General features: G+C 49.8%; 1 protein-coding gene across 3 annotated transcripts in view; it reads left to right on the forward strand.

The window, feature by feature from the left end:
- The window catches only part of TTC7A (tetratricopeptide repeat domain 7A), a 123347-nt gene that overhangs the window by 24467 nt on the left and 72179 nt on the right, over positions 1-26701 (forward strand). For 2 of the 3 annotated variants that reach the window (XM_061432275.1, XM_061432276.1), the window contains exons 4-8: positions 8332-8462; positions 10679-10794; positions 24403-24481; positions 25295-25452; positions 26060-26123. In XM_061432275.1, coding sequence (XP_061288259.1) covers positions 8332-8462; positions 10679-10794; positions 24403-24481; positions 25295-25452; positions 26060-26123 — 548 coding nt within the window. The remainder of the gene's footprint in view (positions 1-8331; positions 8463-10678; positions 10795-24402; positions 24482-25294; positions 25453-26059; positions 26124-26701) is intronic. The other variant, XM_061432277.1, reaches the window with a different exon arrangement.

Here is a 26701-nt window from a genome sequence, read left to right on the forward strand (position 1 = left end):
CGGGGGTGGGAGGGTCAGTCTTTGAATCCTCTTGGGGGCTATAGCTCCTCAGCTGCCCATCTCCAAGTAGGAGAATCACTGATGTCCAGGGAGAACTTGTTTGATCCACTCTGTTCCAGAGAGGGAAGTGAGTGAGACCTAGCAAGTTGTGGGGCCTTCCCAGGTGAGCTGGCAGGTGAGGCTGAACTTTAGGATGGATCAGCTGCAGATGGATGGAAGAGGTGCCTTCCAGGTAAAGGAAAAATCCAGAGGGAGGCCCTGGGGAAATGGAAGTGATGTATTTGGAGTAGGGTATAGTTATACCTTTCTGGAACTAAGAGGGTATGCTGGAGGGACTGGGAAATAAGGGGCCATCAAGAGCCGGCAGGAAGGCTTGTGGTATCCGTTTTGCTGGTGTTCCAGAACTTTGGCCCTAGGTGGCCATACCATGAGGTGTGGCACAGCCTGTTTCCCGTAAAATTGGGCTCATCTGTTGGCCAGCACGCTGTCTGGGTCCATCTGGAGTAGTCTAGGCAAGGCCATTGTGGATCCACATAACAAACTGTCGTCTTTTCTGTTGATCTGAGTTCTAAGGGTATCCCCAGTTCTCACGGACATGCATGATGCTTCAAGGCCTGTTCTTCTGACATCTTGAGCCTTACCCAGTTCAGCCCCGAAAGCCCCAGTGCCGCTGTCCACCTCTCAGCAGTTCTTTGGCAAAGAGCTCCCTTCTCTCCTCCAACCTGTGTTGCTTCCTGTTCTCTGGCCCTTGCTCAGTGTGGTAATGACCCCCCATTTCTGCGGCCATGTGTCCTGCCCTGAGCCCTACAGACGTAGTCATTGCTACCTAGTTTGGGGCTTGTGGGCCCCTTGAAAGCCAGAGGTGCCTTGTGCTTTAGCCAAGCCAGTCCCTTTGCCTCTTGCCCGCAGCCCAGCACCAGGGAGGCTACCCTGGGAGATATATCTGCTGGCCGACCAATGAAAGGATGGCCTGGCCGTGGAGGGAGAGGGCCCTGGTTCACCCAGAATACTGCAGTATGATGCTAAATTGTGAAAGTGCTGTGAAAATTTAAAAGTAAAAATGTAAGAAACATTAAGTAGCTGTGAGAAATTATCTTTTCCTCACCCCTCAAGATTTTTTTTCTGTTCATTCAGTCTCTGAAACCGCCAGCTCTTCTACTGTCTCCTGGGACTTTATGGCTTTATTTGTGTGTGTGTGTGTGTGTGTAAGCTCAAGCTTATGCACACGTGTCCTTTTTAAAAAAATTAACCATTTATGCGTGCATGCTCAATCACTCAGTAGGGTTCCAAAGACTGTAGCCTGCTAGGCTTCTCAAACCATGGGATTTTTTTCCAGGCAAGAATACAATTTTATGGGTTTAGTAAAACTGAAAAAAATGAAAGAACACCAGGCAGCTCCTAGGGCAGGATATGGTGGGATATTTGGTTTGGGGGGTTTTTTTAGTCCTGGTATGGCAGGAATTAGCTGTTTATTTTGGCTTCCTTCTCAAAGGGGCGTGGGCCATCTGCCTTGTGGGAAAGCAGGTCAGCCCTGGCCCCAGACTGTGAGCCCTGGAGTGAGAGGCTGGCCTGCAGATGGAGAGGAATGAGCAGTCTGGGCATCTTGCAAGGGGCTGGTGTGTTCATTGTGTGCTCACCAAGCCTTTACCGAGGTCCTGCCTGGGTGGAGAGATACAGAACAGGACAGGAAAAAAAAAAAAAAAAAGAACAGGACAGGAAGGTGGGCGGACTCACAGAAGGGAGACCGTGGAGCTGGAAGTGAAGGAGTTGGTGTGGTCTCCCTGCATCGTCTCCTCGTGGCCCGTTCCTCCATCGTTGGAGGCCACCCCCGAGAGTAGTTGGTGGGGGTGTGAAATTGGACAGGACACTGAGGGGTGCATTTGAGAAACCAGCACTGACACTATGGCCCAGCTGTGCCAGGGTAGACAGCTGTCATTCAGCCGTTAGATACACATGTGAAAGGCAGGCCCCCATGGATGGCCAGAAGCCTGAGATTTGGGAACCCCTGGTGGGTCATCGAGGGTAAGTAAGGAAAGACGTGTGGAATCTGGGCTGAGAGGACAGATGGTGTTGAAGCCGGAAGACATGGGTCTGGCTGGCACTTAGAGTGGAGGTGTTGGAGGGAATCTCTTCTCCCTGAGTTAGATTTCCCATTTGTCATTCTTGGGAAGGGCTAAACCCCTACCTAAGAGATGATTTTGAGCATTACTTGAAATGTTTTCTGAGAGCACAAGCTCTGTTTTTCAGTATATCATCAAATTTAATGTTCACAGCCAACCTATGAGGTGGACACTGTTAGCGATCTTATTTTGTGCTTGGGGAAACTGAGACTTACATCTCTGCAAATATTTTGGGGTATATTCTTCCAGTCTTTTTTTCCTGTAGGTTTATATGTTTTAAAGAGAAATAAGTTCATACATTCATGTATTTTTTAACTTGTTTTTTGAAGTTAATATTTTATGAACTAGTTTCTAGTATGTGTGTACATTAAAGTAGCATCATAGCATTTCATTGCAAGAATCTATTGCAGTTTAGCAAACTTATCTCCTGTTATTGAACCTGTAGGTTAAGCCTCTCTCTCTCTTTTTTTTTTGCCATTATAACAGTGCTGTACTGGATATATTTAAAGCTAAATTTTTAATTTTTTTGCATACATTATTTTTTAAGGATAAATTTCTAGAAGTAGAGTGAAGTCAAAGTATATGCACTTTTCAGAGACTTTGATACAAGTCAAATTGTCTGCTCTTCTTTTCTTAAATTTTTTCAATTGGTAAAATATAAAATTTAGCATCTTAACCATTAAAAATCTTTCAGCTGCAGTAAAATACACATAAAATTTATTATCTGAACCATTTTTAAGTGTACAGTTCAGTAGTGTTAAGTACATTCATGATGTTGTGCAACCAATCCCCAGAACACTTTATCTTGCAAAATTGAAGCTCTGTGTCCAGTAAACAGTTTTCCGTTCCCCTCCCCCAGCCCCTTGCAGTCCCCATTCTACTTTCCGTCTCTGATTTGACTACTCTAGGTCCCTCGTAGAAGTGGAATCATACAGACTCTGTCTTCTGTGACTGGCTTATTTCACTTAGCATGATATCCTTAAGGTTCATCTGTGTTGTTGCATATGGCAGGATTTCCTTTTTTTAAGGCTGAATAATATCCCACTGTATATATATCTTACATTTTCTTTATCTATCCATCAATAGACACTTGGGTTGCCTCTGTCTTTTTGCTATTGTGAATACTGTTGCTATGATCATACGTGCACACATATCTCTTCTAGACCTTTTTTTCAATTCTTTTGTGTGTATACCCAGAAGTAAAGTTGCTGGATCATATGGTAATTCTGTTTTTAATCTTTTGGGGAATGACCAAGCTGTACCATTTTGTATTCCCACAGTTGTCCGCTTTTGAGTGTGATTTATAAGGGTTCTTCCCAACCTGGCCTTGCGGCTTCCTCTCTTAGGGCTGAAGCAGTCACTTGCATGTCTTCCTCTCTCCCATCCTCCACCTCCATAGGGTGTACCCTTCTTGCGTGCCCTGTACTCTTTGACCAGCTGGGTAGGCAGGAGGGAGGGCTCCACATATCTGGAAAGTTCCACTATAGAGGGAGCATCGCGTTCTCCATCTCTACGTCCAGAACCCCAGGCTCCAAGGGCGGGGCTTCTTGGAAGAACTGCTGTCCAGGATGGGATGAGTCACTCAGACTGATGAGGCCAGGGCCAGTCTGTGTGTTGAGCCCAGGGCTGTGCCAGGGTCAGTTTGCCTTCAAACGGAAAGTTTGGAGTTCTTGAAAAAGCAAGAGTTCTTGAAAGAGGAACTCCCCTCTCTCATAGGACAGGGTGTTTTCACAGAAAGACCCCTCTGCTAGTGGAAATTCAGGAGGTGGTACCCAATGCTTGCTGGTAGCCCCTGGCTTCTTGACACTTGACAGGGCTGGGATCCACTGGGATCCTTTGGGGGCAGGCTCAGGAGCAGCCTGTCTCCGCCTTGGACCTCGTATGGTCTCACACACAGGGCAGAGGGTGAAGAAACTCGAGGCCTGGAGTCCCTGGTATATTTCCCATTAGATATTCATAGACAGGAAAATGGACTTTCATATGAATCAAAGAGCAAATATAAGACAAAGAAGCCTTTTTTTACGGATAGAACTCAGTGATTGGACTGTGACTCTCACTAGGAGGAGCCATTGCTAGTTCCAGGAAGCTTTTTGGTCTTCTGTATGTTGGAAATTATTTCATACACCACCACATCAATGACTATATCCCCTCTAATTTGATCTTCATTAGTTCCCTAGTCATAATTGCTTCCTTTAAAAGAGGAATATTTTTATTGTTTTTAGATATATTTTTATACAGTTCCTAGGTCTTGAGTGTGTAATTTGATGAATTTGGCAAATGTAGATACCCATGTAACCAACAGCCCAGTAAAGACAAAGAACATTTCTATCACCCCAGAAAATTCCCTCAGGTCCTTTACCTATTGATCCCTTCCCCAACCCCACCCCAGGCAATGATTGCTTAGTTTCTATTAATACAGGTAATAATTTTGCTCTTGTTTAGAATGACATATAACTGAAATCATACAGCCTGTACTTTTTGATATCAGGCTTCTTCTGCACAATTATAAGTTCTGAGAGATTCATCTGTGTTGTTTATTTCTGAGTAGTATTCCATTGTATAAATATGCTACGGTTTGTTTATAAATTCAGCATGAACTGTTTTTTAGAGAGGAAGAAACTTCACCAGGCTCTGCACTCTGCCTGAGTGAACGTGCACATTCCTCTATGCATCCTTCCACTCACTGAACACCAGGTCTTGCTTTCGCTGGGTGCAAAGATCAACCAGAAATGGGCAGAGAGGAAGGGCACACTCAGAGGAGACGCAGCTAAAACGTTCTGCTGGTTTTGGAGTCGAGAGACTTCCGAAGCCTTCAGGGAAGAGGTGGTTTCGCTGTGAGCTTCTAAGGAGGATGGGTTTAGAATTCTCTCCTAGAGGAGAGGCCCCTGCTAGGAGCTGAAGGAACGGATGAAGCTTGGGGAAGGTGGCAGCCCCACAGACAGATGCTTTGTTGCGGCCAGCCCAGCAGGGTCTTGGAACTGGCAGCCTGAACCTGCCAGGCAGCTGGCATCACCCATCCCAGTTCTGGGCCCAGAGGTAGGGCAGTAGGGAACCCAACCAGTGGCATATCTCTGGCCCGGGCTGGGGAGGGCGGGCACAGGACGAGTGAAAGCAGACCCTCTCTGTGTCTTCTGGAGTTGGCTGTGCCCTCCAGCCATCTGCGCTTGGCTTCCAGGCCAGGCCCTGAACATTTCTGTGTCCCGCCATCCTTCGGGGGCATTGGCCATGGTCTCAAGAGGAGAGGCTGGGCCAGCACTAGCAGTGATGCAGGGGACCTGCCTTCTTCCGCCTTCTTGTTGCGTCTCCTCCAGCTCACCCTCTGTTCCTCCTCCCCCTTCAGTCCTCTCCTGGTCATGAGTCATTTGGCAAGAGGCATGTTGACACTTGGTGACCTGGGTAACTGAATCTTTGTGTTGAGCAAGGGCCTTCACGGCCTGTGCCCAACATTTCCCAGACTGAGGCACCCTAACCTTTGAACCAGTTCACACCCCATCCTGGCAGAGGGCAAGGTCACTGAATCCATATGGGTTGACATCTCGCCAAGAAAAGCAGTGATTCCTTACCTTCTGTTTGTAGAGTACTCTACTTTGTCAGACTTGATCGGGCTTGTCGTTTGTTCAGCCAGCCAGTGCTTGCATCGTGCCTACTGTGCGCCAGGTTGTAGAAAGGGGAGCGTGATGAGGTCTATGCCTTTAAGGAGCCTACAGTCTGGCTGAGCAAACATGTGCACAAATAAATAAGTATAAAAAATAGTGGGGCTGAAATATGTAAAGTGTAGACCAGGAGAGATGGTTGGTTATGCCAGGGTGTATCAGGAGGGGCTCCACAGAGGAGGTGGCACTCAGTGGGGCAGAAGGTGAGCTGTAATTTTGGGTGGACTTTGGGGGGTCCTTACATTCCAGGCAAGAGGAGCAGTCTGAGCCGTAGTCAGCTCAGGCTTAGAACAAAGCACCACAGACTGGCTGGCTTATACCCCACAGACACTTGTTTCTCATAGTCCTAGAGGCTGGAAGTCTGAAATCAAGATCAGGTTCTGGTGAGGCCCCTCTTCCAGATTGTTTGTTATTGTTTTTAGTTGCTAAGTTGTGTCTGGCTCTTTGAGACCCCTGATTGTAGCCTGCCAAGCTCCTCTGTCCATGGGATTCTCCAGGCAAGATCACTGGGGTAGGTTGCCATTCTCTTCACCAGGGGATCTTTGTGACCCAGGCATCAAACCTGTGTCTCCTGCATTGGCAGGTGGGTTCTTTACTGCTGAACTAGATTGCAGGCTGCCAACATCTTGCTGTGTGCTCACATGATGGAACAGATGAGGGAGCTCTCTGGGGTCTCTACAGACACTAATCCCTATCACGAGGGCTCCAGCCTCAGGATTTAATCACTTCCCCAAGGCCAGCCTCCTCATATCATCACCTTGGGCTTTAGGTTTTCAACATGTAACTTTCAAGGGGATACAAACATTTAATCTATAATGTGTGGTGAGAGACAAGGCTGGGGAGTTGACAGGGATGAACCTTGGAGGGTGTGGTACAGAGAGTCAGGAGTTTGGACCTTATACTATAGCAGCAGGGACCCTTGGAGGGGTTGTAAGCAGAAGAGTTTTGGAAGGATCACCCTGGGAGCCATGAGCAGGATGGATGAGAGCCTGGAGGCAGAACTGTGAGCTGCACGTGACAGGAAGGCAATTTATCTCTTTATCTACTCAAGAGATAAAGCCCGAAATAAGGAAATAAGAGAGGGGAAGGGGAGAGGAGGTTTGAAATGTTAAAATGGTCATCAGTTGGATGTTAGGGCCAAAGGCAGAGAGATGAGGATTCTCTTCTTATCCCTTCCTTCCGTCAGTTCATCTTGAACACTACTACATGTCACATACTGTGTGGGCACAAAGATGAGAAAGATCTGAGTTCTGCTCACTGAGAACCACCATCTAGGACAGCACTCTCCAGTCAGGACTGTGAGTTGCACATGTCAGGAGTACAATTTAAGCAGACTTTGACCCCTCCCCTGCCTTGAGGGAGAAGTCGGGGAAGTGATTTATTGGTGCATACATTGGAAGGTTTCAGGGTGTAGTTCTTCAGGTTCAAACTCTTTAGGAATCTGCCCTTTACCATCATGTCTCATCTCTGCTCTGTGTAGACTTCATTTTTTTTTTTTAATGACTAAGCGTTCAGTCAATCTTTTTCCTGTCTTAAAACAACAACAGATATAAATATAGTTGTTTTCCTTCACAGCTTTCTCTTCCTGCTTTCTTATAATTCTGGGATTTTTGTTTTTGTTTTGACTTTAGAGTTATGTTTTCTTATATTTAAATTTTGGTAAGAAGACACATATGTATAAAATACACCATCTTAACCGTTTTCAAGTGTAGCATCACATTAATGACATTCACATTATGTAGCTTCGTTTTAAGGTCAGCTTTCCCTAACAATTCCAGTCTGACCTCTTAGCAGCTTAACAAGCCCAGTGGAAGGGGTGAGAATTCTGGGATCGGGTCCTCTTGGCCCCACCTGGCCAAGTGCACACCCTAGCCAATCACTGTGGGCTTGATGATAAGTCAGCCTGGATCACATGCCTGCCCTGGAGGTGAGATAGGGGCTGAGGCTGCGGGATGGACACTCAAAGGGAAAGTGAGGTGCTGCTGCTGAAAGAATGGGAAGTGAATGCCAGGGACACAAAAACAGATTCTCCTGCAGGCACATAGGACCTGAGTGTGTAACGTAGGCAGGGTAGAGATTGGTTGGTTCCTCAAGAGGTCTGCGTGTAAGTGCTGTGTAATCAAGCATCTATCATGTGCAAGGACTGTGGCACTGTGACAGTCCAAAGAGACTCATTTGCTCAAGTTGAACTACTGGGGGAGAGAAGAGTTGGATGTAAATAACCGCTCCAGGATGTAGACGTAGTGAGTGCCTGGGGAGGGGTCAGGATTGCTTCGTGGAGTGCTGCCTGGAAGGCCAGGCAGGAGTTGGGCATGCGGGTACCACCAGTGTGGTTCCCCATATGGGGCACGGGTGCCTGCCGTCTGCCCACTGCTTGATGCCAGCCGCTGCTAATGCCATTCTTGCTTTAGGCCCTCCCCCGCTTCCCTGGACCTCTGCCTCCCACTGGCTGCTCCAGAGTCTCAGATGAGACCACCCTGGGCGCCTGAGAGGGGGCTGGAGTTGGGTGCCCCCACCTTCAAGCAGGGCAGGTCCGAAGTGCGCCCCTCCTCCTGCAGGCCTCTCCCTGGAACGCCTGCCCAACTCCATTGCTTCCCGCCCCCGCCTGACCGAGAGGGAGGAGGAAGTGATCACCTGTTTTGAGAGAGCCTCCTGGATCGCTCAGGTGTTCCTGCAGGAACTGGAGAAGGTAAGCTGGAAATGACAACCCCGTCGTCATCACTGCCCTCTGCTGAGCATGTGTATCTGTGCACCACCCAGCCCTCCAGTCTCGCCAACTAACCCCATAGGTTATGCTTGTGCAAATTAGAAAAGAGGGCCCTGCACCCATCCTTAAGGTGCTCTGGAAACTCCTTATAGTACCCTGATCCTGTTAGCATGAGACTCTTTACTGCCAGAAAACAGTTTTACTAAATAGAAGAGTCCACACTGTCTATGGGGAGCCGGCAAACTCCTTGATGAGCTCAGCTCATGTGACCAAGTTTGACAGCCCTGTTTGAGACAGCCCTCACAACAGCTCTATGAAGTAGGTATTATATGCATCCCTGTTTAATAGATGATTCTTAGGTTAGTCTGTTTGCCCACTCCTCTCCCCTTGGAGGGCTTTCCCGGGTGGCTCAGTGGTAAAGAATCCATCTGCCAACTGCAGGAGACACAGATTCGATCCTGGGTCAGGAGGATCCCCTGGAGAAGGAAATGACAACCCACTCCAGTATTCTTGCCTGGGAAATACCCCCATAGACAGAGGAGCCTGGCGGGCTACAGTCCATGGGGTCTCAAAGAGTTGAACATGACTTAGTGACTGATCACCACCACCCATTCCCCTTGGAAGGGCGCAGTCAGGCCAGTCCTTGTAGACACTCTTCTCAACTCTCAGGTGCCCTGGGAGTCCCTTACTGGCTCCCCTGGTGGGAAAGAGGCCCATTCTTAAAGCTGCAGAAACAGGACTCGAGTGTATTCCCTGGCACAGGTCCATGTGGAGACTTGAGTTGACCTCTGCCAAGGTCACATGCAGTGTTTTGGAAGCTCTTCACATTGGAATTACATATGGTTTGAAGGAAGCATTCAGGAAAAAGAGAAAGTCACCCATTCAGTAGAAGCCTGGCCTTTGGACTCATTAAAGGGGATGATGCAGGCGATGAGCTGTAATGGTCTTCAGGGCTGGAATCAGCACCCCAGGGACTCTGGGCTCACAGATGGGCCTCGATAACTGGTTATGTGGGTCCAGGGAGGGCAGGCCGTAGAACCCTGTGCATTCTCGGCAAGACTGGGTGTGCCTTCTAAGACCCAGCCCCAACCTCTGAGGAACTAAGAATCCTTCTTAAACCTACGTCAGTTTTTTAAAAATAAGGTGGATGGCTCGTTAGTTTTTTTCCCCTTGGATCAGAGAGGGAGGTGGCATAGTGAAGGCAGGCCCTCCCAGAGCTGAGCTTAAGTGACAGCTCAGTTAATAATATAGTTGTTCCTCAGCTTCCCCAGAGACCTGGGGTCAGCCATCCAGCTGTTCTGAGGTATGTGACAGGGCCAGTGCAGTGCCTGGCGTTTGGTAGGCACTTGAGTGCTTGTTGAATGAATGTACCAATAAATACAGAGCCCGGAATGTGTAGCTGGCCAGACTTGAGTCTGAGATCATGGCTCAAGCCAGCTTTGTGTTCTCAGGCACTTTCTGAGCCTCAGTTTCCTCTGAAGTGCAAATAAAACCAGCATTGAAAGGCTGTTATGGGCATCTGGTATTTGCATGCAGAGAATGGTTTAGACTTATTTTATTTATTTATTTTTTCTGAAGGGTAGTGTTTTATTTGAAAGACAGCATGGACTTCATACATATCCCTTATCAATGCCTTTAAAACCAAACAACTTTAAAATTTAGCAAGTTTCTCCAAGTACAAAAATACACGTTTATTACATATGGTAGTAAAATTTGTCAAGATACACAAAATCAAAGCATTTTAGATAAAGCATTGGTCTAATATATTATAGATTGACAGAGTATAATAAAAATGACATGTAGTCTGTCTTCAAATCATACAATATAATACTTAGTGGGTAGGAAACTATCCACTCAGTTTAAAGCATAGAAGATGCTGAGGTTCTTCCGTAACCATTGCTAGTCTCTGTGTTCCCTTAGATACTCCTGTAACATTTCATGTGAATAGTTAATATTGCTGGAAAGTATTATATTGTAGACTTATTTTATTTTATTTATTTTTTTTTTTTTTTTGTAGACTTATTTTAAATGGAAGCAGGTCAGGTTGCGTTTGGTCTGAATACTGAGCTATGTGTCCCTGAGGTGCCTGGGGGCTTGGGAAGTGCTGGAGCCGCTGCCCCCGCCTGGCCTGAGCCTGGCCCCAGCCCCTCAGCCTTGGAACCTGCAGACAGCAGCTGTCTCTGTGTCCCCCTTGCTAGGTCACAAGTAACACCACATCCCGGCACCTGAAAGGCTCGCACCCAGTCGACTACGAGCTCACCTACTTCCTGGAAGCCGCCCTCCAGAGCGCTTATGTGACGAACTTGAAGAAGGGGTAGGTCGCCGGCAGACGAGCAGGATCTGGTCATTTCTTCCCGTCCTGGAAGCTGCTCACATTGGTCTCGCTGAATCAGGTCCCCCTTGTCTCTTGGGGATGTGTGTGTGGACTCCCTGGAGAGGACAACGGGGGGTTGGCCTGTTCCTGTCTTGTCAGATGAGCGTGCCCAGGAGCTTGGGACCGGGGCTGAGCTTCAGGAAGCTGCTGAAGCAGTGAAGCCTGCACGTGTTGCAGGATGGTTGTCTTTAGAAGCGGAGGTTCTGGGAGCCTGACGGGGTATGGGAAGAGTGAAGGGCAGTGAGCCAGGCGGTCTGGCGGTGGTTGCTGTCGCCTGAAGTGTCATCTGGTCGTTTCGCTTCTCTGAGCCTCATTCTCTCCAAAATATAATGGAAAAGGCAATTCCTGCTTGTTCTATCTTTCAGGGGGCTGTGAGATGCCAGGGGAGATGTGAAAGTAAAGGCTTGGCATTGTTTTGGGGGTGCAACTGCCTGCATATGAGGTGGCAAGAAGCTCGTTCTCCTGTGTGTTGACTGGAGAGCCCTGGTATGCACAAACATGGGCCGAGAACCCCTTTCTTAGTCTTTTGCTCCTTGGGGTTAAGAAGCACGCCCTCCTTGTGAAGAGCCTGGTGGATGTTCCCACCTGCTGGGGCCGGGGCTGGGGTGTAGGTGCCAGGCCCAGCGTGGTGTTTCACAGGGTGCATTGCGTGGTGGTGGAGATGGAAGAAGAGGCAACCCAACCTGGGAGGGTGTGTTGCTGGCGGTGTTGGGTCTTTGGCGGTTCTACAGGGCTCAAGGCCTCCACCAGGCCGGAGACTGGCAGGCAGGGGCCTGGGCTTCCTGTGCCCCGAGTTCCTTAGCATCATTACCGCCTTCTGCAGACACTGGAGGGGCTGTGAGGACGTCCAGGCAAGCAGGGGGACTGAGGGAGTGGGGACTCGTGTGCTCGATGGAGGTGGTCACTGTGCAGGCTGGGCGAACACCTCGCCTTTCTCAGGCCTCCCAGGCGGAGGTGGGCCTGCCACACAGGTGAGGAAACAGGGTCGGGATCAGCTTTCTTTGCTCTGACTGGCTCGAGTCCTCTGAAGCCCCTGGGTCATTTTTGGTGTGATTCATTTTGTTAAATTCCACTCTATTCATTCTTTTAACATTTTTGGAATAGAAGACTCTTACACAGGAAACCAAATTAAAAAGGTACAGGAGACAATAAGTTTTCCTTCCATCTCCACCCCCTGCCTCCTGGTTCCTCTGTAGGCAGTGTTCCTAGGCTCTTGTGTCATTCCAAGATAGTTAGCAGCGTTCCTAAGTGATTATATGCATGTAGTATTTTCTTCCTTTTTAAAAAACATATTCTCCCATTTGCCTTTTTGCATTTAAAATGTATCTCTTGGAGATTGTTCCACATCAGAGCTGCCTTTTCTTCACATTGCTGCATAGTATTTGCAGTGCCCTGTAGTTCAGATGTCCTACTTCAGATGTCCTCAGTTTACTGAGAACTGGTTTACTCAGTTCCCGACTGAGGAACAAATAGGTCACTTCCAGACTTGGGCTCTTTTCAGCATATTCCAGAGTCCAGAACAGAACCACACCGGTGCATTATTTCAGTGGGAACCTACAGGGTAAATTCTAACAGAGGGACTTTCTGGATTAAAAGGTATGCGCATTGGTCATTTCACTAGAGATGGCCAGCTTAGACCTCACGTGTGTGTTAGTCGCTCAGTCGTGTCCGACTCTGCGACCCCATGGGCTGTAGCCCGCCAGGCTCCTCTGTCCCTGGTATTCTCCAGGCAAGAATACTGGAGTGGATTGCCATTCCATTCTCCAGAGGAACTTCCCAACCCAGGGCTCAAACCCTGGTCTCCTGCCTTGCAGGCAGGTTCTTTACCGTTTGAGCTACAGGGAAGTCCTGCTTGAGCTACAGAGATGGCCGGCTCGGACCTCGTAGGGGTTTCCATTCCTGTGCCACCAAGATGTGTGGGAGAGGCTGCTCTGTAAGCTCTCACAGCGCAGTGCAAGCTTTTTTAAGAAAAGTTTTATTGAAATATAGTTGATTTACAGAGTTGTGTTAGCTTCAGGTATACAGCCAAGTGCTTCAGTTGTACATATATGTACATGTATTTGTCTATATTCTTTTCCTTTACAGGTTAATACAAAATATTGATTATAGTTTCCTGTGCTATACAGTAGGTCTTTATTGGTTATCTGTTTTTTATATAGTAGTATGTGTATTTTAATCCCAAATACCTAATTTTTACCCCTCCCTTCCCCAAAATGAACAATTTATTGATCACTCCTTCCTTCCTAGTTTATATAAGTAATATGTTTATGGTGGAAAATTTGAAAAATACTGAAAAATATAAAATAGACAAATTAAAAACCACATATTCAATCTTCATATCAGAAACTGGCAGATTATGACCTTTTGACCAGTCACCTGCTTTTGTAAAGTTGTTTTTAAAACACAGCTCTCCCATTGGTTTAGATAGCTTTTAGATCTATGGCTGCGTTAGAGCAACTACAGAGTTATATGACTCCAAGCCTAAGATATTTACAGTCTGACTCTGTACAGAAGAAAATTTTCCAGCTCCCATACTCCAGATAATCACTATTAATATTTGATATATGTCTTTTCACATTTTCCTATGTATAGATATACAGGTGTATTTTTTTCTTTTTTTTTAAACAGCAACAAAACAGTATCATAATTTATAGTACACTGCTTTCTGGCCTGCATTTTCCACTCAGGGCTTGGTTGCAAGCCTCTTTTCTGCCCTTGCTCATCGCTTTTCCCTATGAAGTTGCTCCCTGTGGGGTCAGGGGAAGATGACCAGGCCCACCTTGCAGGTGGGCTTAGGACTTGGTGGGCTACGTGGCTGGAACGGTCATCCTTGAGCTGGGCTTTGAGGGAAGGGAGATTCCCAGGGACAGGAGGAATCTGGGTGGGGCAGAAGATAGTATGGGGCTGAGGATTCTAGATGGGGAACTTGGGACGCTCCAAGGCAAATACACCTGGGAAACAGTGAGGTAAAGACTTCCCAAACCCTGTAGGAACTCCAAGGAGCTTGAATGCAGCTGGTAAATTTTCAGGAGGCGGCAACGGCATGTAAAGTTTTCAGCTTGGTTTGACACGGAGCCCTTGTTTGGGGTGGGACTCTTAGGGGGATCAGCCGGCTGGGGGCATGGTTTCTGGCCCAGGTAGCTTTTCCATCCAGCAGGCATTCCAGTCCCATCAGAGCCACATCCCATTTGGGGTGTTGGAAGCTCTGAGCTTCAGCGCTTAATACCTGGAAGAGAAGGAAGCAGAGTCCTTGCCCAGAATGCGGAGCAGGCCGTGGCGAGGCCACTCCCCGGAGGCAGAGGTGGCTGAGATGGCCGGAGGTGGGCCCGGGCCTGGGGAGAGGTGGTCCTGCCCCAGCTGGACCCCAGCCTGGAGACCTGTGCCCCTTCCTTTCTCCCTATCCCGCCCTCCTGATAGAGGCAGTGGGTTGCCCCACAAGTCCTGTCCTCCAAATGGTAAGAAAAGGGAAACGGTCCCGGCCAGGGACACAGGCTCCCTCCTTGCTCTTCCCTCATACGCGAACACCCAGCCCAGCACCCTATTTGTCGCAGCTGCTTAGAAAGTCATTATCATTTATTTGTATTATTTCTTAGAAGCACTCCACAGCTAGATGGGCAGCTGCCTCAAGCTTTAAATTTACACTTACAAAGAAAAAACTCTCAAGTGCTAGGCCAGGGAGGTGGTGGTGTCCCCATTTGGGATGCAAGGATCAGGAGGCCCAGAGAGCCGAGGCAATTTTCTTCCCAAGGGTGGTACTGGCCTGGGTGCCCCTGGGTGCCTCACACCAACCAGGCCAGGGAGGTGGGGCCATTGGGTGGCACCCTGTCTACTCTAGCTCCATCCACCATCTGCTATTTTGTTCTTATTTGATTACTGAACCTCAGTTTCAGTGAGATGGTGACCTGGCAGGCTGGTTCCTGTTTTTACTGCTCAGGCAGCTGCCACCTGGCTGCTTCCCTTTAGCAGGAGACTGTTGTCACCCTGATTTTGCAAATAAAGTTTTATTGGCACATAGCTACACCCATTATTTGCATATTGTCTCACCCACAGAACTGAGTAGTTGGGCTTGAGACTGGATGGCTAGTCCTAAAATATTTATTCCCTGGCCCTTTACAGAAAAGAGTTTGCTGACACCTGCTCTCTGCTTAAGAACTCCTTCCTGTCAGGGCCTCTCGCAGGAGAAGAGGTACTCTTTTTCTGTAGGGGAGCCCTGTGGAGCAGAGGAGTAGATTTTGGGGGGAGGGGACAGTTCTTTTTGACGGCATTGCATGGCTTGTGGGAGCTTAATTTCCCGACCAGGGATGGTACCTGGGCCGCAGCAGTGAAAGCGCCAAGCCCTAACCACTGGACTGCCAGTGAGTTCCCCAGGTGGTTCAGATTTTAGCGTTCTGTGCCCTTCATTCATTCATAAGGAATACTCCTTTTGCTAATACATGCCACGCACTAAGTGCTGAATTTGTGCATTGCTTGCTTGTGTACTTTGTCTTTCCAGCACTCCTCTGAGGTAAGTACTGTCATTCACATCCCCACTTGACAGATGGGAAACTGAGGCACAGAGAACACAAGTGACTTGTCCGGAGCAGAGCTAGGACTGCGTATGCTGGTCTTGCCTCACACCATTAACCACCAGGCTGCACTGCCCACAGCAGATACCAGGTTAAGACCCCATGGCCACCCCCCGAGGTGCTCACAGCCTGCCACATGTTCCTGCGAGTATGCCCCTGCTTGGTGTGTGTGGTCTCAGCTTCTGGTTTGAAGAGTCGGTGGTCATCAGAGCAGGGCTGAGGAATGGGGAGGCACTCAGTGACCCTGAGTGAGTTCTTCCCCTGCCCCCACCCTCACCTCTAACAGGGGGTCTCTGTCTTGCATCCCAGGGTGTGAGGGTCCAAGAGGAGAGTGGGAATGAAAAGACACTGGCGTATGGAATTCAGAGCACTGTTAACTCCCTCTCCATTGAGGTCCCCTTCCTTTCACCCCTCAGGGCTGCCTGCTCCCTTCCCCATACCGGTTTTTCTGCTGGTGTGACGAGGTCAAGGTGAGCATCTTGGACAGCCAGGAGGGAAGGAGAGAGCCAGCAGTTGTCAAGCACATGCTGTGTGCCAAGCTGGACCATGTGCTCTGTGAAGGAGGTCATGTGACCCCCGGGGCCAGGGCTCAAATGAGCTTGAGTCAGTTGCTTGACATCACTCCCTGGGGTTCCAGCTTCAGATTTGAGTGGCCTGGAAACCCACGCCACTTAAGGTTTCAGGGGTGTCAGGGGGCAGCCATGGCACCTGTGGGGTGTGTGGGAGAAGGACAGGGTCCTGATGATCCTTGCTGTGCTGAGTCAGGGCTCCGCTTCCTTCTCTGGGACCCTGAGTCACATTCTTAGAGAGTGGCTCCTCTTCCGGAACCAGGCCTGCTCCTCCCTAGAGTAGGCCTGCTTCCTGCCCTGTCTTTGTTCCGCACACTCAGGCTGTGTGCGTCTGTGTGTGTGTGTGTGCGTGCGCGCACCCCTTGTGGGCAGAGGCATTAACCAACCATCACCCCTCCGGGAAAGCCCACGTCATTTTGGTTCGTTTTCTGTGCCTGTCACTTTGTTCCCCTGTCTTTGTCCTCTATCTCCTGAAGCACAAATTTTGGTCCTTAAAGCCAGGATGCCAACTCCCCCAACCCCTGCTCCACCCTGCCTCCCACATATAGACAAATAGAGATTGAATCATCATTTGTTTCCCAGCGAACAGCCCGAACATTTGAAAGCCTGAGTGTGAGGAGCAGTTCTCAGGATGTTGGCAGCAGCTCGGTCCTTCCCTCTCTGTTTCCTATGAACTCATCCAGCCCAGAGGTGACCCTGGAATGTGACAAAGATAAAGTAGTCCCGGGTGCCTGGGTGGGCTTTGAATAATGTCTTTACACCTTTCTTCTTGATAGTCGCCAATATTTGTTGAATACTTACTGCATGTCAGGCAGAATGCTGATGCCTTTACATGTAATCCTATAAAGTTGGAACTAGTAATATCCCCATTTTCCTGAAGGAGAGTTTAAGGAACTTGCCCAAAGTCACAAGGCCAACAGTTGGTGTTGCCTTCAAACCTGGTGCTGAACTGTCTGTCCCACCCCACAGCCTGACCGCACTTGAGAACCACTGTCTTAGCTCAAGGTGCAAGAGGCAGGGTTGGGGGGAGACTGGGATGCAGATACCTGACACCCCCGTCACCGTCTCTGGAGCAGCCCTGGAGAGTCTTTTAAAGGGCTCCAGAGCCGTTTCCTGGTGGTTAAATTTCACTCCCATTGTCTGGGCTCTTGGGGTGTTTGGGAAGAGTTGGGGAAAGGTGGCTAAGATGGAAAAGCCCTGAGGAGAGCCCAGCAGCTCATCTCCCAGCTTGCTGCTGAGAGCCCTGAGTGTCGCCCCCAGCCGCCCGGGCCGGACGAGGACCCTCCTTACAGAGCCCGCGTCTGAGCGGGAGCTGTAGGAGCCGTGTGTGGACGGTGGACAGTGCCCTGTGCTGGAGGAAAAGAAGGCAGGGAGCTGGGCGCCGCCTGGGACAGGGTAGACTCTAGGGAGACACTGTGTTCTGACAGGCTGGGCGGAGTGGAGTCCCTGGGGCTCCGGCACTGTTGGGTGTTAGAGGACATTTGTTAGGGCCTAAAGAACAGGGGGAGGTGGTGGTATCTGCTTCTCAGACTCTGGGCTGGAATCTGAGAGCCGGAGCTCATTCCCATGTGGGCATGGTGTGGACCCAGGCTCCAGAGGGTCAGAGGAGACCCTGCTGAGAACGGGGTGCTCAGCCCCAGGGGCCAGATGACCACGAGTAGTGCTGGCTCCCAGGGCCCAACTTGTTGAGGATTGAGGATTGATTCCTCCAGTTGAGGATCTGAAATAACTTAAAGGGTGTGGCGTTCTCCACTGTGCAGTGTCAGTGGTGTTTGCTTGGCCTCCAGACAGTGCTTCTCCTTTAACCCTGAGCTTCACTGAGGCCTGGGCCTCCCTCATGCTGCCCGCTTACTCATTCAGTGTCTGAGGGACATTCATTTTTTCCAAGGGCCTTGCCCTATTGATCCAGCAGTTAATTTCCCCAGCTGACTCCTGCCCCTTGCTCTGTGACTGATGGCAGAGTTCCTAATTGACCTGGGACTGAAAGTGCTGGCCCGAAAGTCCCGAGTTAGAAGGCCCCTCCCCAAGGGCAGGGACCTGGGGTACCTGGGTTCCACTTCCCCCTCACTGCCACCAGAGGGCAGCCGTGGACTCTGGTTGGAGCCTCGCCCCAGGCAGTTCTGCGGATGCCGACTGCCAGGAGGAGGCATCTCTCAGTTGGGGGTTGGTGAGCCCAAGGTCTTGGCTGTGGGGGAGGCTTGGTTCTCCTTTGCATGAAGCAGTTCCAGGAGTGAAGCAGCAGCGGGTAGCTGAGGGTGGTGCAATGCCAGGGACACTGTTGATGACCCTGACCTCACTAGAACTGGGTCTCTGAGCATCTCCCAAGAAAAGAATGTGAGCTGACTTGTCTCCTTCCCCCACAGTGGGCAAGGGGCCATTTCTCCTCAGAGTGTTTTTTTTTTTTTCCCTTCTTTCTCCCTAGATGTACAGAGCCCATTCTTGGCTCAGGTCTGGCAGCCAGTTTGGGTTATGTGGGTTGAACCAGGTGGGCTGAATGTTTTGTGCGTGCTTTTTAAAAAGTTTTCTATTTTTTTTTTTAAATCAATAAAGCAATATATGTTCTTTGTACCAAAACCAAACAATAGAGAAGGGAATGAGAAGGGAATGTGTGTTTTCTAAGGGAGTTGCAGGGCTTGGCAGGCTGTGAAGCCTTGTGAAAACACCCTCCCTTTTACTGTGTGTGTGTGTGTGTAGGTACCTTAGAAAACCCAGCCTGCTATTAAGTATAACCCAGTGAAGGATGTGTCCAATCAGCAGTAATTTAGTATTCTCATCAGCCACCCAGTATCTGCAGTGCTGGGGGAGGGCAGGAGACAGATGGCTCAAGGGGGCATCCAGGGAGCAGAGTCACCCAACGGCAAAACCCAGGAGAGCCTCCTGGTGGTCACGGAAGAGACCTCTTTAGGCAAAGGGAGAACTTGGAGGCCCATCAGAGAAGGCACATCCTTCCAGCCTCTCTCAATGCACAGTCTTTACTTATTGTCCTTACCACCACCCATCCCCGACCTTGCTAGAACGGTCCCCTTGCTTGGATGTCCTCAGGGCCCTGCACGGAAGTGTCACAGTCTTTTTCTGGGGTTGAGAGTGAAGAGGAGAGCTTTAGTTTTTGAAAATGATGATGTGGTTCTGTGGCAGGAAGGAGTAGCTTGATAACCATTTGAACTTCACCTGACCCTGTCTTCTGGTTCAGTTCTCCAGCTGTTGAGACCTGGCTGTGCATTTCTGGGTCTTTGACCAGAAACATCTCATACACGATTAGCAGTGCCAGCCCTGAAACAGAGACTTCTGGCCGGGGCCATGCATACCAGAGCCTGTTTAGGTTCCATTCAGTGGTAATTCCATGTATTTTCTCATTCCCTGTTTCTCATTCTCTCCCTCAAGAAAATTTGTTGAGCACCCTACTGTATGCAAAATATTTTGCTAAGCTCTTGAATAAATCAGGGGCATGGCTAAATTTATAGACCATGAGCTCCTTACGTGCAAGCCCATAAATGAGCTATTCATTTATCATCAGTCTCTTAATTCATTCCCCCTGTACTAGTTGGATGCCTGTTGAGAACAGGTAGTTGGTGTTCAGTATCCAGATCAGTTCTGTCACTCAGCTGTGTCCGACTCTTTGCAACCCCATGGACTGCAGCGCTCCAGGCTTCCCTGTCCATCACCAGCTCCCGGAGCTTGCTCAAACTCATGTCCATTGAGTCGGACAATATCCAGGTACTTGGTATGCCGTGAGCCCTTTGAAAAGACTTAGTCGAGGGAGTCCTGGAGGTCAGATAGCCAGGAAAGGGAAGTGTAATTGTGCCAAGTCAGAACACCGTTGTCTTTCTGGAGGGTCTGGTTAGCTAGAAGGGAGTGAAATCTGAATCCCTTGGTGCCTGCAGGGAGCCCACCTTTTCCATTGCGTGAGTGATGGCCTGAAAAGGCAGGCGTCTTCAGGGCTTTAATTTTCCCCTTGGAGAATGGATGGATTTATTCCACAATAATTTCTTGAGTGCCTCCTGTGTTCCAAGCATTGAGCTGGTACCCAGAAATATGAAGCTTCCCTCACCAACCTCATTAGAAGTTGCAAAGACTGAATGAGATAAAGTGCTTTCCAAAATCCTCCCCACTGCTTGCTGTTGACCAGGGGCCCTGGGGAGCTTGCCACCTCCTTGCATGGCCCACCTGCAGGCCACTCTAAGACAGGTTGTTTCCGTTGACCCATGACTGCACACACATCTCTTTCTCTCTGCTCCTGACCAGCCAGGGTTTGCTTGAGTTGGAATCCATGGCCTCCTGGCTTGTCTGCATGCAGCCTGATTCTGGGCCAGGGTTTGTTGGAGGCTCCTGATTGGATATTGTTTAAAGTGGCAGCTTTGCTCAGAAAGGTCAATGTGAGAGATTGGAACAAAGAGATCTTTCAAACTGGCCTCTCACGGGGTTCAGAAAAGTCCCAGTTCTACCTGGCATCATCAGTTTAGACCTGCGACAGGATTATTCAGGCTGGTGGGAGAGACCCCAGCTTGTTTCCCATTTCCTGGAGGGGTGAGCTGAGGGAGAGGGGCATTCCTGACATTTCAGAACAGATCAGCATTGGCCAGGAGCCTGGGTCTCTCCCTGTCTAGCTCCGGCCACCAGAACCTTTGTCGGTTTTTCTCTTTATCTGCATTCAATAAAAATTGGAACTTACCCAAAAGATGCCTAAGGGTGATTACTTTGCTAAAAAATTCTTGGAAGCTTATTTAGATGCCCAGTTCCCTTACAGATTTGAAAACAATAAAAATATACAACTTTGGGAGCACAAGATCTTGTTAAAATACAGTGCTCATTCCTAAATTGTGTGTGTATTGGGAGAAACAGGATCCCTGGGAGTCTGCATTTCTCCCAAATCCCCAGGCAATGCCAGTCCTGCTGACCTGGGAGTACTTTCTGAGTGTTGATGATATAGAAACTACAGGCAGAGAGAGGACAGTCCTTGCCTTGCAGTGGGAAGAAGGGATCATAGTCCTTGTTGGCTCTGGCCTCCTGGCAGCAGCCTTGGCGAGGCTGCCAGGGAGGAGGCTGGCAGGTAGCCCACACAGTGGAAAATCACCCACAGGTCCGGGGCACTCCTGGCTTCTTCTGGGCCAAAGGGGCCCCGGGCAGCCCCAGGGTCCAGCCTTCCTCAGCCTGTGGCCCAGCTGCTCCAGCAGAGCTCTCCCACAGCTGAGTTCCCAGAGCCAGCCGTTTCCTGTCTTCTGAGAATTCATGCATCTTTTCTCACTCTTCTAATAGTGGTGGCCGTGTGGTTTTCCTCTCAGCTGCCCCTGCTGTCCACCTCTGGGTCCTTCTCCAAGGCAGAGTCCTCAGTGGGCTTGAAGGGCTTCTGCTGCAGACTCTTGCTTTCGGGCTTGGGGCTCCCAGCCTGTCCCTGGGTGTGGTCTGCCTATCAGGGAGTCCTGTTCTTATGTCCCCTGTGGGCGGGGCTGATGGAAGGAGAAAGATGGACACAAAACTGGAGCAGCCCCTTGGGTACTTCCTCCCCCTCTACTCATTAGCTTCTGAACTTCCGTGCAAAATAATGTGGCAAATTAAAACATAAGTAATGTGACCTTTAGGACCCAGATTAGAAAGGAAAATAGGGAAGATAGCTAATACTCAGTAAGTCTATACCACATGCCTGCTGTCCTCAGGGCTTCACATATATTCATCTTCCTGACAGCACTGGGAGCAAATGAGGAATCCTCCTGCAGACAGGGAGACTAGAAGTCAGATTGGCTACCTCACTTTCCTAAGATTGCAGATTTAGGATCTGGCTGCAAAGCCAGGGTTTCCATGTCAGGTTGTTCCTCCTGGAACCTGATTGCTTAGCATAGGAGAACTGGAAGGCATTGAGGAATCGACTAAATCAGTGGTTCCCAAACTTGAATGTCATTGGGACCCTCTTGGAGTTTGATAGAACATGGATTGCTGGACTCCACAGCAGAATTTCTGACCCAGCAGGTCTGGAGTAGGGATCCTCAGAATTTGCATTTCTAACAAGTTCCCCTGATGCTAATGCCGCTGGTCCCACCTTAATACCTCTAGTGGCACACAAATGGCTGTAAGTGATACACGGACTAAGGTTTTTAAAGAACTTCTGAAAAAAAAAAAGTACTTCTGTATGTAATATTTGTTAGCAAAAAAGAAATGCGAAACCTGAAGCCAAACAACTTGTACACCAAATCCATGATTTCAGGTATGTTTGATGAAGGTGGGATGTCTACTGAAGTAAAAAGAAAGAAGATATAAAGAAAAGTATTGCACAAAGCAGTAACACTAATGGTGTACAGCTAGTAGCCAAAAGTGTAGATGCGGCATGTAGATGATAGGAGTCTGGGAGATGCTGTTTGAAACTGAAGGTGTGACTTCATAGAGGAGGGGACTGCGCACAGCCCACAGAGGTGAACTCTGCCTTCAGTAGCAGCCCCCAGACAAGAAGTCTCTAAGGAGCCTGTGGTGCCCTGTGCTTCATGCCCTTGCTGGCTCTTCAGAAGCTCTGGACAGACTAGGGAAGATTGCTGTGATTCTTATTCTATCTCCCAGGTCTTAGTCTCCATTGTCAATCTTACAAACGGGGATCAAAATTTATAATGTTGCTTGCTTGCTTGTCAGAAACCAGAGGTTTCCAGAAGGCAAGGAATTGAGCTTCTGTCCTTTTATGGCTCCAAGCTCAAAGTCCCCAGGAATCTGTTTCATGCATAAAAGCTGCAGGAGGGACTCATGTGACTTCCCGAGTGGTCACCTTTGGCTTTTTATCCTCTTTCATTTCTAAATTTGCTTCCCTGGCAGCTACTGATTTTCCTTGTGATCTAGAGAACCCCCCAGAACAAGTGAGGGCATTTGCTGAGCACATGCTGTATGCCCAGGCTGAGCTTCAGGAACAAGACAGGAACCCTGCCCTCAGGGGGTGCAAAGTGCGAAAGGGGGTCAGCCTGTAAATGGGAAATGACCGCAGTGCCATGCTTGCTTCGAAAGAGGACTTAACACGAGGCAAGAGCTACACAGTCAGGAGGGCCTGGGAAGGCTGCAAGGAGGAGGTGATATCGAAAGTGATGTGTAAAGACACAGGTGTTTTTTTTAAGGATGTGTAGGGGAAGGGGGAGAAGGCAGTGGCAACCCATTCTTGCCTGGAGAATCCCGGGGACGGCGGAGCCTGGTGGGCTGCCGTCTATGGGGTCGCACAGAGTCGGACACGACTGAAGTGACTTAGCAGCAGTAGCAGGGGAAGGGCTCTTAAAGGCAGTGAGGGAAGCCTGTGCCAAGACTTAACATAGGGAAAGTTGTTCAGAAAGGACTCAAGTGGTGAGAGATGCCATGGGAGAGAGGCAAGGAGCAGGCCTGACAGCCCTGTGAGGGCCTCAACTGGATTCTGTAAGCCTGGGGGGACCAACGAAAAGCAAACGTGGAGGGAAACAAGATGTCTCCTGCGTGTCAGGTGGAGTCCTCAAGGGACAGTGGCAGCAGTTTTTCACATTCAGGTCACACCCATCAGTGGGTTGCATAATCTGCTTAGTGGGCTGCTGCGAGCATTTTTCAAAAGGGGAAGTCGCAGGAAATGTAAAATAGAACATATCAGAGTGGATTGCCGTGCATGTAGTAGAGAAAGATATTGGATCAAGAAACGTACTTCAGTTCTATGTAAGCAGTGTGTGCATATATATAGGGTTGCAATGTCAGACATATTTCTTACTGTGGATCACACTTTAAAAAGCTTAAGGCTCAGAGGCCTGACTGGAGTGGGCGAGACCAGCTGTTGCTGTCATCTAGGCCTCAGGTGATGTAAGGACTAAGAGGAGGGGATGGATTCCAGTGTAGACCAGAGGTGGTGGGTGAAGATGGAGAATTTGAGGCTGACCTCAAGTCTGAAAGTTTGACACTAGCCCAGAGTACTTGGGCCAGAATGATATCTTTGAAATAACCCGATCCTTTTTTTTTTTTAATTGAGGGTAATTTCTTTACAATTGTGCATAAACCACTTGTTGTGTTGGCTTCTGCCATACATCGACATGAATCAGCCATAGGTATACCTATGTCCCTTCCCTCTTGAACTTCCCTCCTTCCTCCCACCCCCCCCCCCCAGGTTGTCACAGAGCAGCTGGTTGAGCTCCCTGCATCATATAACAAATTCCCTCTGGCTCTCTGAAAGACCCAATCTTGGTCCCTTTCTGATGGTGAACTGGAGGCCTGGGTTTCTGGAGGGCTGTAGGAAAGAGGAAGCCTTTGTATTCTTTGATCAGTGAAGTCCTGGGCCCCTAGGATCCTGGTGTTACAGTTCTGACCTTTCTTACCAAGTACTGGATGTTGTCGAATAACATTCAAATGGGCAGGCTCCTCCTAGCATCCTCAGGTTTGATGAGGATGTCTTTGTGGGAACTAGGCTGGTAACGACCCTGCTTCTGCTGTCTTCCCACTAGGAACATCGTGAAAGGCATGAAAGAGCTCCGGGAGGTGCTACGCACTGTGGAGACCAAAGCAACTCAGAACTTCAAAGTGGTAATGGAGGAGCCCCAGGGCTGGGTGCTGGCTCTGGCTGGTTTATTCAGGGGTTGATTTCAGCAGGAGGCTGCAGAAGTCCTAGCAGGCAACCCCTGAATCAGGGATGACCATATGTCGCGTGCACGTGTGCGTGTGTATCCTCCCCTGTCATGCTCACGGCAGACATTGCTAGTCAACCGCAGCATTCTTTTCCTCCAAGCCTGGGACACGCCCTCAGCATCCTTCTCATCACAGCACTGTGCATAGCCCCTCACATTAGATCAGTGCTGAAGCCTCCTGACATCCCTTCCTAGCACGGTGGTGTGCTACTTCTCAGGCTTTTGTTTCTGATCTTAATAAAGAACTTTGGCTCGCTTTCCTGCCCCACTTCAGGCCTGCCCTCTTAGGCTTTTATGCACCCCGAATCAGAGCCACAGCTGCTTCTCACTCTACACTTCTCTGTCAAATATCAGGAAGGTGTCTGGTGGAGAAAGCTGCTTGTACTAGGGGGCCTTACTCTGTGCAAGGGCCTGTGAACACTCAGAGCCATGCTGGGCTCCGTGGGGCCAGAAGGAGGAGGAAATGTACCTCTTGTCTAGAGAAGAAAGAGGACAAAAGATGAAGTGGGAGCCATCAAAGGCCAACGGAAGGGGTGGGGGCAGCTCAGTGCTAGAGGCACAGAGAAGGGAGGGGGCTCCTTGGGGGTGGAGTGGTGGGCCTCCTGGAGGGGCAGCACGTGGCCAGCAGGCAGATGTGGCCGGGCCGTGGGTGGAGGGCCCAGCAGGGCAGAGCCAGCGTGCGCCTGCATCTGAGTCCTGCCCTCTCTGCCAGATGGCCGCCAAGCACCTGGCAGGGGTCCTGCTGCACTCCCTGAGTGAGGAGTGCTACTGGAACCCCCTGTCTCAGCCTCTGCCTGAGTTCATGAGCAAGGAGGAGAATTCCTTCATCACGCAGGCCCTGCGGAAACCTCACCTCTACGAAGGAGACAAGTAAGCCCTGTCTGCTCAGGGGACCACTCCAAACTCAGGCCACCGTCCCTGGGGTCGGGTTCCCAAGGTGGCCCCTCTCTCTGCTCCACGCTCTCCTGCACTTTCCGCCCAGCTCCCTGCCAGGCAGGCTCCTTAGAACAGGCAGGAGCCGAGTAGATTAGAGAAGGCAGGGCTCACGGTGGGTGTAGGGGTCCTGTATGGCTTCCAAAGGCCAAACAATTATTCGAGGAGTTCCTGCTTTCATGCACTATCTGTCTCGTTTGTGCCAGTAATTGGAGGTGGGGTCTGTGAGCTTTTTTCCCACTCTTCTCTGCAGCTTGCCCCAGCCACTCACTGCAGGCAGCGCTGGGGGCTGGAAGGGGCATCCCCACCCCCACCCCAAGAGCACTGCAGTGCTTCCCACCCTCACCCACCACAGCCTTTCAGGTCCGTGACTCTGGGGCACGATAAAGAACTGCAGGTGGAATCCGGTGCCTGTGAATTATGCAGGGGAAGGTCACCTTACGAGGGCTGGTGCCGACGCCGGGGCAGAAGGGCCAGTGGGGCAGGCCAGCGTGCTGCTTGGTGAGGGCCACCCTGCAGCCAGACTGCCTTCTTTGTCCTCCAGCCTCTACTGCCCGAAGGATAACATTGAGGAAGCCCTGCTGCTGCTCCTCATCAGCGAGTCCATGGTGAGTGCCAAGGCTCTACCCGGGCCTCCAGCCTCCGCCCTGTGGGGGAAAGCTGCGGGGCTCAGGCTTAGAACACCAGGTCCTGACTGAGATCAGCCCCCCGTGGATGTCACTGCAGCAGGCTTTGCTTGCCCCCCAGGGGGTGTGGCTTGCTTATGAGCTTTAGGTGTGGTGTACAAGGCTGCCTGCGGGGGCCTGGGTCCTGTCCTCCAGTGACCAGGGACTAAGCTGACAAGTTCCTACCTCCTCCTTCTGGAATTAAATGATATCATCAGCTTGTCAACAGAATGTTGCATGAACAGCTGGGAGCTGGGTCTGTGGTGATGGAGGGGAGTGGAAGGAACGTGTAATTCTCATGGCACAAGGCCTAGATTCAGGTTCCAGCCCTGCCACTCAGTTGCTGATGGCCCTTGGGCAGATCACCTAAGCTCTGTGAGCCTCAGCTCCTCACCTCTAAAGTGACAGTAACTCACAGGGGTGAGATGCCTGTACAAGTATGTATTCATACACTCGTGCCAGTCCTTTTTTAATCTTTATTGAATTTGTTTTAATATTGCTTCTGTTTTACATCTTGGTTT

Source organism: Bos javanicus, chromosome 11, assembly GCF_032452875.1.
Source record: "Bos javanicus breed banteng chromosome 11, ARS-OSU_banteng_1.0, whole genome shotgun sequence".
NCBI classification, from domain to species: domain Eukaryota; kingdom Metazoa; phylum Chordata; class Mammalia; order Artiodactyla; family Bovidae; genus Bos; species Bos javanicus.